At 51.8% G+C, this 9,712-nt stretch overlaps 1 protein-coding gene across 1 annotated transcript in view; it reads left to right on the forward strand.

The window, feature by feature from the left end:
- Positions 1 to 8,623, forward strand: part of RAB11FIP1 (RAB11 family interacting protein 1) — a 34,852-nt gene extending 26,229 nt beyond the window's left edge. The window contains exon 5 of the mRNA XM_004606937.2: positions 5,508 to 8,623. Coding sequence (XP_004606994.2) covers positions 5,508 to 5,726 — 219 coding nt within the window. The 3' untranslated portion in view covers positions 5,727 to 8,623. The remainder of the gene's footprint in view (positions 1 to 5,507) is intronic.
- The last annotated feature ends 1,089 nt before the right edge of the window (positions 8,624 to 9,712 follow it).

Genomic DNA, 9,712 nt, shown 5'->3' on the forward strand with positions numbered 1-9,712 from the left:
CTGTCTGCTGGGTCTATAGGAATCAGTGTATCGCTGTTTCGAGTCAGGGCCCAGGAAGCTCTCATTCATAGATTTTCCTGACCCAGGGATGCCAAGACGTCAAATAGGCTTTGTGTTTTCAGTGTTGGCCACACCCAGTGGTGCCTGGGGCTGCTTCTGACTCCTAACACTCTTAGCCATCCTGGGAATTGAACCCGAGATTGCCTCTGGAAAGCTTGTGCCTGAGCGGTTAGTTTCTTTGTTGCTACAAACACAGAGCATGTGATCCCCACTCCTAATTTTTTGTTTATTTTCTCTTATCCTATTGTATCACTGTGTCACTGTCATCCCTTGCTCATCCATTTGCTCGAGAAGGCAACAGTAACATCTCCATTATGAGACTTGTTACTGATTTTGGCATATGAATATGCCATGGGGAGCTTGCCAGGCTCTCTGCCGTGTGGGTGGGATACTCTCAGTAGCTTGCCGGGCTCTCTGAGAGGGACGGAGGAATCGAACCCAGGTCAGCTGTGTCAAAGCAAACGTCCTACCTGCTGTGCAGAACTAGGGCTAAACAACATCCTTAAAAGGGCACAGATGGGGGCTGGAGCGATAGCACAGAGGGTAGGGCGTTTGCCTTGCACTTGGCCAACCCGGGTTCGAATCCCAGCATCCCATATGGTCCCCTGAGCACCGCCAGGGGTAATTCCTGAGTGCAGAGCCAGGAGTAACCCCTGTGCATCGCCAGGTGTGACCCAAAAAGCAAAAAAAAAAAAAAAAATGGGCACAGATGACCACTAGAGTCATTTGCAGCCTTTAGACCACGTTCTCTTCCTCTTACTGTGGAATATAGCAATTCCAAAAAGCGCAAACCCTGAGCCTTTGGAAAATGAACACGACTTTTGGCTGCTGGGGCTGGAGAGATTGGGGACGCTGACTTGGGTTCAGTCCCCGGCACCCCATATGGTCCCTGAGCACTTCCAGGAGTAATAATTCCTGAGTGCAGAGCCAGGAGGAAGCCCTGGGCAGCAGCCAGTGTGGCCCCAGAACTAAACAAAAGAGTGGCTGCTACTTTACTCTTCAAAGCTCTTTGAGTCATAAGCTTATCTCCTGGCCCCTGATTAAGAGAATTACTTGCCCTTAAAACAAAGGCCACTGTTGCTTATTTGCTTCTGGTTTGCAAGCCCCTCTGCCTGGCTCATGCTAATAAATATTCAGGGTGATCATGGGAAGTTTCCTGAGAGTACTAAGAAGCTTGCTATATAATAGGTTCTTTGTTTTAAGGCATAGAAGTTTTTCTTTTAAGAAATAAAAGCACAACTCTTTAGAAATGTTGCAAAGTAAAAGGTTAGGGAAAGAAATTGCAAAGGTGCTTAGGTAAAGGTATGAAAAGCTAGCAGATTATTACTATAAGAATACAACTTTGTTGGTTATTGTTTTAGGCCTACCATCTTTTGTAGAAAATTTTTGACTCAGAGCGTATTATTAATTCAGGTAGCTTAACAACTTGCACTTCGCACACATTTAAAATTTTAAATCAAAGTTTTAAAAACACTTTCATTTTAAAGTCATGTAAATACTTAGATCCAGCTAATCAGCTGTCATATGGAAAAGCTGGACGTGTGTCTGATTCATATTATTACTAATATGTAAATTAGACAGAGGGTACCAGGGAGAGAGCTCAAAGGAATGGCTGCCTCAGGGCACAGGGCACCTCAGCCCCAGGTGCCACTGGGACCCCAGCCACGGTGCTGGGAAGGGCCTCCCCTCAAAAAATGGGAACACTTACGTGAAGGCCAAAGACATCCTTAGAAAGCCATTGTCAAACTCCTCGAAGGAGAGGCTGGAGAGGGAGCACAGCGGGCAAGGCTAGCCTTGCATGCCACTGACCAGGATTTGATCCCAGGCATCATAAATGGTCCCCTGAGCCCTTTGATGAGTGTAGAGCCAGGAGTCACCCCTGAGCATCACCAGTGTAGCCCCGAAACAAAAAATTCTCAAAGGAAATTTGTGATAAAGGGTATTGTTGATATTGTTGATATTCGGGGGTTTCAGTGCCCAGACCCAGTGCTGCTGGGGGTCACCAAAGCCATACCCTGCAGCCCCTGGGGCTCTCCAGGGCGTCATGTGTAGGGCAGGGTGGTTTGGGGGATCCAGTACAGGGTCCCACACATGCTACACTTAAGTACCAGTCTTTCGAAAGCTCTTCCTGGCCCCTGAATGTGTATTTTTAGTTATTTCTTTTCTCCTTTTCCTTTGCCCTTGAGGCACGTCTTCTTGGCTATTTTTAGCAAATAGCCTACAATTTAAAAAATAACTTGTGTTTTGGTTTTGGGGGCCAGACCTGGAAAAGCTCAGGGAGTACCCTTGGCGTGAGCTCAGGGAGTACTCTTGGTGTAAGCTCGGGGAGCACTCTTGGTGTGAGCCCGGGGAGTATTCTTGGCATGAGTGAGCTCAGGGAGCACTCTTGGTGAGCCCGGGGAGCACTCTTGGTGTGAACTCAGGGAGTACTCTTGGCATGAGGGAGTGCTCTTGGCTCTTGCTGCCTTGTTAGGACAAGACAGTTCTGGCAGGGGGTGTCAGTCCTGCATCACTCAGGGGACTGGCCCCAGCGCCTGCATCACTCAGGGGTTCTGACCCCAGCGCCTGCATCACTCAGGGGTCTGACCCCAGCGCCTGCATCACTCAGGGGTTCTGACCCCAGCGCCTGCATCACTCAGGGGTTCTGACCCCAGTGCCTGCATCACTCAGGGGACTGACCCCAGGGCCTGCATCACTCAGGGGACTGACCCCAGCGCCTGCATCACTCAGGGGTTCTGACCCCAGTGCCTGCATCACTCAGGGGACTGACCCCAGCGCCTGCATCACTCAGGGGACTGGCCCCAGCGCCTGCATCACTCAGAGGTTCTGACCCCAGCGCCTGCATCACTCAGGGGACTGACCCCAGCGCCTGCATCACTCAGGGGACTGGCCCCAGCGCCTGCATCACTCAGGGGTTCTGACCCCAGTGCCTGCATCACTCAGGGGACTGGCCCCAGTGCCCCTGCGTGCGAGCGCTGTCTCTGGACACTGGCTGCGGCAGGGCCCTGCAGCTGCCCGGGCTCGGCTGGCAGGGACCCGGCTCCCAAGGCCTTGCGTGAGGCCTGGCTGCCCTGGAGCTGTGCCGGCAGCTCCGTCTATGGGCCATATTGGGACCCTGTCGTTTCCTTGTTATCTTGGTGTATCTAGAGATGGACCCCTCGGCCTCCCACTGCAGGGCTGTGAGGGGGAGGGGGCAGCCACACCCAGACCCTGTTTCTTTGAACTTCAAAGCTCCCGAGTTGCAATTGAGCCTTATCTGTGCCCCTTCTGGGGTTGTTGCTGCTGATGGAGCAGGAGCACCCGGGCTCTCCAGACTCTAGGCCTGCCCCTCTGCCCCCAGGGTCTCTTCACCCCTGTGGCTTGGGGCTAGATCCCAGACTCTCAGCCCTGCCTTAGGGCTTTGTCTGTCTTTGTGGGTTTGTTCTGGTTTTAAGTGAATCACTGTGAGTTACAAGGTGATTCATGCTAGTTTCAGGCACACCTTTCACCAGTGTCCCTTCCCTCTGTCCAGGTCCCTGGCACCGCCTCTGTGGTGACTGTTTGCCCTCCCCCTCCTGTAGGCGCTGTGCTTTTGGCCCTGCTGTTCCAGAGAGGTGCCAGCCCCTAGACCTGCAGTGACCTCTTCCCTCATTGTCAGGTCTCTTCCTGGTGCTGTCCCATCCTCCAGCAAGCTTCTTCCCAAGGACAGGTTCTGCTCTTGTCTCTGTCGCCGTTGGGCTGTTATCCCCTTAAGTTTCTCTACGTCCTGTGCTGCCCCTCTCCTCTGCTACACTCGGTCCTCTCCAGAGCCATCCGTGTAGCAGCAAATTGCGTGACTTCATCCTTTCTGTGTCTTGTTTGTTTGGGGGCCACACTCAGTGGTGCTCAGGGCTCCCTCCTGACTGCGCTCAGGGTTCTTTCCTGGTGGGACTCTCAGAGATGGGAAAGGTAGAAGACCAGAGACACGTGGCACTCAGCTAGGGGAAGTCGGTCTGAGTTCCTTTTTGCCAGGGATCAAACCCAGATGGCCACGAGGCAGCTATCTCTGTACTGTCTCCGCCCAGTTTCTGGTCTTCAGGTCGGTGCCCGTGGCTGATCCTTCCGAGTGGGAAGCATGCTGTCCACCCTCAGAGCCCCCTCTGCACCCCTGGTTTTTAGTTTTGTTTGCGGGTGGGGAGGTTGAGGTCACATTCAGGTGTGTTCTCCTCCTGGCTTTCTGCTCAGAAGTGCCCTTGGTGGTCTCGGGGAACCCTACAGTATTTACCCTCTAGTCCTGGAAACAATGTAAAAAATACCCACGCTGAAGGATGTGTGCTCACGGGCTCTCCAGCAGCTCTCTCTCGCCGCCCGCCTTCGGTGCTCTTGAGCTGCTGTGTATGGACAGGATTGGGATGCTTGTTGGCCATGGGCAGGCGAATGAAGAACAGGACCAAGCTGGTTGCTGATTAGTTACTGTTTATTCAATCTCTTGTCTCTCCCATCTCACACACTCTTCCTTCCTAGCCCCTCATTCTTCCATCCCTGCTCCCCAGATTCTGCCTCTCCTCCACTGTCTCTCCACCCAGTCCAGTAGCAAAATCAACATAAAAAAGCCCTTCCTGACTGCCCATCAGGCTCTGGGGGCAGAAACTCGCCTGGGGGTATTCCTCTTCTCCTAGTATCTTAATTACCATCTTAATACTAGTTATTTTGTATGGACACAGTAAGAGATACATTGAGGCTTGTGGGGCAGCTCTCCTGGGAACATCTTGCCACGGACTCAGACTACACAGCTCAGGCCAGATTAATCATTCCTAACGCTAGCAGGGTCCAAATCTAGTTATTGCTTTTTGGATCATGACAGCATTTGTCCATCACCAAGCTCTTAACTTATAGTTAAGCATTAGGCACTTTGGCCAGGACCATCTTGATGCCAGGGTAGCACATAGCTCACCACTTGCCCTGGGTTCATCCACAGTCCCTCATCGGGACCCTGCTTTTGGGGGTGCTAGGAAGTAAGGGCAACAGAGGCTTAAGTAGAGAGAACAGATGTTCCAGGAGGTAAATATCTTTGAGAGTCAACTAACTCCCATGTTACAAAAGCATAGCATTTACTCTCTTCCTGTGCCCATACAAAAAGGACATTGCTCGAATTAACTATGCAAAGGACTTAAGGAGAAGAGAAAAACAATATTTACAAGTCAACAGAGCACAAAGAAAGAAGTTACAAATAAACACAGGAATGGGAGCACTGTGATGGGAGTAACCCAATAAACCTAAGCTTCCTGTGGCAAGGTAGAAAGTACAAACCCACGTTATCCTACAAACAACCATCAGTCAACAACCAGTTCTGGACGGGAACTTGAAGCATTCCCATTAGACCCAGAGCTCCTGATGCGTTTATTTCTCCCTCTTACGTGTTTCTCTGAGATATTTGACTCCTGTGCTGACTTTATCCCTTTTCTCTTCTGCTTTTCTCCTCTCCCAAGAAATACAATCCCTCGGACCCTGCTTTTGCCTACGCACAGCTAACCCACGACGAGCTCATCCAGCTGGTCCTCAAGCAGAAGGAAGCAATAAGCAAGAAAGAGTTTCAGGTCCGAGAGCTGGAAGATTACATCGACAACCTGCTGGTGCGGGTCATGGAAGAAACCCCCAACATCCTCCGTGTTCCAGCTCAGGTCGGCAAGAAAGCAGGAAAGATGTGAATCAGCGGCCCCCGGTGTGAGCCGCCTAGCGTGAGACTTTGCTCCCTGCTGCTCCTGAGGTCTGGGCCTCGGAAGGCTGATAACCAGCGCCCGGGCGCCAGGCTGCCATCTCCCTGTCCTTATCTGGCAAGACTCAGTTCGACCCACCGAAGGCCAGGTTAATTATTACAATGACTCTTCTTCCTGTACATCCGGGGTTTGGTTTGTAAATGCCACTGTGCCTTTAACTGTGCTGTAAATATTTTATGCCCTGACTGGAGGGAGACGTGATCATACGATCTGATCACAGCCTTAGAGGTTTGGGTGGCCCTGAGGCATGAATGTATTTTTCACATTGGGGATTTTCTTTCTTTAAGATTTTACAGTTTGTAGCACCTAGTCATTAAAGCTTGGGGTGAAATGCGAAGGGTCTCAGACGCCATGTTACATGTGCTTTCTTCAGAGGACCTCAGATATGGCAGCAAACACGTCTGAACCCCCGGGCTTCTCACCGTGGGCCTCACTGCTCTGAGTGGAGCAGAGGCGTTCCCCCCACGCGTGCCCCCAGCTCCCGGCTCAGCCTTACGTGCTCTGCATGGCTCGTGGGGTGCCTGGGACTCTCCCCGGGAGGTCGGCCTGAGTCCCTTGGTGCAGGAGGCAGGTTCCTGCTGGCTGGCGCCCTCAGCAGCATCTTGCTTAGGGACTGGGGACCCAAAGCTTCTGCGGCCCCCGTGGTCCCTTGCACACTGCCAGACATTTTCCCCTTTGTTAGATTATTGTGAACAGTAAGAAAATTACACCATTTTCGACATCACTGTTCTTTTAAAAACTAGATTGAGGGGCTGGAGCGATAGCACAGCGGGTAGGGTGTTTGCCTTGCACATGGCCAACCCGGGTTCGATTACCAGCATCCCATATTATCCCATATGGTCCCCTAAGCACCACCAGGAGTAATTCCTGAGTGCAAAGCCAGGGAGTAACCCCTGAGCATTGCTGGGTGTGACCCAAAAAACAAAACAAAAAACCAAACTAGATCAAGACATACTATTTTTGTTTGTTTGTTTGTTTAGGCCACACCTGGTAATGCTCAGGGGTTGCTCCTGGCTTTGCTAAGGAATTACTCTTGGCGGTGCCTGGGGGACCATATCTATGGAATGCTGGGGATGAACCCAGGGCCACCATATGCAGGGCAAACACCTACCCACTGTATTATCGCTGTGGCCCCATGACCTGATTCTGATATTGTATATTTTGGGTGGGGGGGTGCTTTTTTGCTCACTTTCCACTCCTGGTTGTGATGGAATCTCCGTACCTCGTGACATTTCTCCTGGGGGAAGAGTCCCAGGCCAGCCTGTGGACAGGCGTCAGAATGGGGGCAGTTACTGGGACAGTGTCTCGCCTTGCCTGTGAGAGATTGAGGCGTCTGAATTCGTCTCACGGGATTGCCTTTACATCAGTTACGTCAGAGCACTTTAATTTGAAGGATGACTCTGTAGCTCATCTAATTAACTTCATTCTCTGTAGCTATTTTATTTAATACCTTCCTGCAATACTGGAGACTGCTGTATACTTCTCAGATGATGTGTATTTTTGTAGCCTATAAAATGTATTCACTTAGCTCTGAGGAGAGCCATATAGTCACTTGAACTCTGAAAAATTACGCATATATATTTTGCAATTTTTTTTCACTGGACATCAATGTATTTTTGACTGTGATAACCCACGTGCACTCCTTTGGAGAGCACTGGGGAGATTACCTTGTGCATGAAGGTGGTTGGCTTGATGACGGTCTGCTGCCACGACCGTGGGCATGTCAACTTGGATTAGTATTCGGGAGCACGTTGGAGCGGGACCTCTGTGTAGGAGAGTGAATTCCTGTGCTCTGAAATGCCACTGGGGAGCTCCAGGAATGAAGGACAATGTGCTGTGTCTGCTTCTGCCACTGGTGGGTTAAGAACTGAGTCCACAACATTCCTGCACCCAGCACACCTGCAGGGGATGAGCTGTCAGTGTGCCCGTGGGACCCGCAGTGGCAGAGAGCTGAGGGTGGGAGGATGGGCAGGGGAATTGGGTGCTGCTTTGTGGCCAGGGGCAGGGGTCTGGGGCCAACAGCCCTGCAGCCCCGGGAGAGTGGGCCTCGCCCTTGCTGCTAAATGCTACTTTCTCCGAGGTGCTCTGGGAGCTTCCTGTGGCCCAGTCAGGCAGCAGCAGCCCTGGCCTTGGCCTTGCCCAGCCGCCTGCAGAAGGAGCCCAGGACACAAGGAAGCGTCTGGTTCAGAACAACCCCCTTGCAGCTAACTGGAGATCCATTTCCTGAAAACGCCGTCAACCCTTTGCCTCAGGGTCTCACATCATCTCCTTCCTCCAACACGGGCTGTTTTTGATCCGCCACCCGCCCGCCGCTCCCCTTGTTCCTGTGTCAGCCACAGGCGGGGCAGCCAATGGAGGGGCGAGTACACCAGCCCTTCGCCAAGGCTGAGCGGATGCCTGAGCTGGGGAGGTCTTGGCACATGCGCCCCAGGGCGGGGCTGGGAGACCCACGCATGATCCCAGCTCAGCTGACAGTCGGGGCTCAGGGGACCGAGGGAGCAGGGCCACAGACTCAGCCACTTTCAGGCACATGTGAAGTCATTCTGGATCGGCCCTCCATGGGTTCCTGCTACTTTCTGTCTTTTTTATTCCTTTTTTTTTTTTTTAAAGAAATACTAGTTAATGATCCTTCCTGCCTGAAAGAGGAATCAGGTTGGTGGGGGTGAGACGGCCCCCCTACAGCACTGCAGTCTCATCTCTGCTGTCTCTGGCCTAATCTGGGCGCTGCCAGCTCGACCTTTGCCTCCCTCCAGTGGAGGCGGCCCCAGCATGTTTTGCGTTATTGGATCATTTCCTGCTTCAGGAATTTGGGATTTCTTTGCTTTCATTTGAAGTAACCTAAAATTTCCTAGAACACTAAATAAAAAGATCCTGCCTTTCAGTGACGCTGTGGCTCTGTATGTCTGGGACAAGAAAAATGTCTTGTGTGAACGTTCGTTCAGTCGGAGGCGCTGAGACAAGGAACACGAAAGAAATTTATGTCATGGAGGGCCTGGGTTCTCTCAGATCTGTGACAAGGGGAGAGAGCCCCCAAACTCTCCTTTTATTGATCCTGGTACCTCCAAAGGGCGCAATACAGTGATGTCACCAAAAGAAGTTACAGAAAGAACATTGAGGCAGCAAAACATGCATTGTTTCCTTGTGTCTGCAGGCCAGTAATTTTGGCCTCTGCAAAGAAGATAAAAAACCAAAATCGAAACCCTTCTTGGGCTAACAAGTATTTGGGTTTGCATCCCAAAGACAAGGCTGGGCTAGAGCCCGGAATTTACATGTCAGAGATCAGGTCTGGCTAGCACCTGAGATGTGCATGTCAAAGACCAGCCAGGCTTTGGTGAGAAAAGGAAAACTGCCCCTTTCAATATACTGAAATTTATGAAATTATTTACTGAAGGCAGTTTGAAGGGGGAAAATGTTCAGCTTCATCCAAACCAGTTAGGACATACAAGAAATCTCGCCCATTTTTATGGGTCCCTGTGCTCCTGCCCGCTGTATGGTGCCGTCTGCATGGGCTCATCCTGACAGCTCAGTCAGCCCCAACACTGTCCGTCCTCCAGCAGAACCTCTGGGGTGCGAGGGCCAGTGACGGGGATTCCTGCCACTGCCCCTTTGCCTACTATTACCAACTGTCTCCTCCTGCAGAGGATGGGGCATCCCGGGTCCCTCCCCTGTGACACAGAGACCACGGCATTTGGCTGACAAACATCACTTGAAGGCTCTGCCCCTTCGCCCAAGGCTGCACCCTGTCAGGAGGTGCCTTTGACCCAGTGAACATCAAGGTCCCCTGTGTGACTTTGCCCCATTGTCACCTTTGAATGCATCTGTGGGTTTAGGACCCCTTGGTGTGGGCACCCAGGGCCTGGTGCTACCACCGAGCCTGTTCCTTCCCAGTCCAGGATTCGGGCTGCAGCAGTCAAGAC

The sequence above is a fragment of the Sorex araneus genome, chromosome 1 (assembly GCF_027595985.1).
Source record: "Sorex araneus isolate mSorAra2 chromosome 1, mSorAra2.pri, whole genome shotgun sequence".
NCBI lineage: Eukaryota > Metazoa > Chordata > Mammalia > Eulipotyphla > Soricidae > Sorex > Sorex araneus.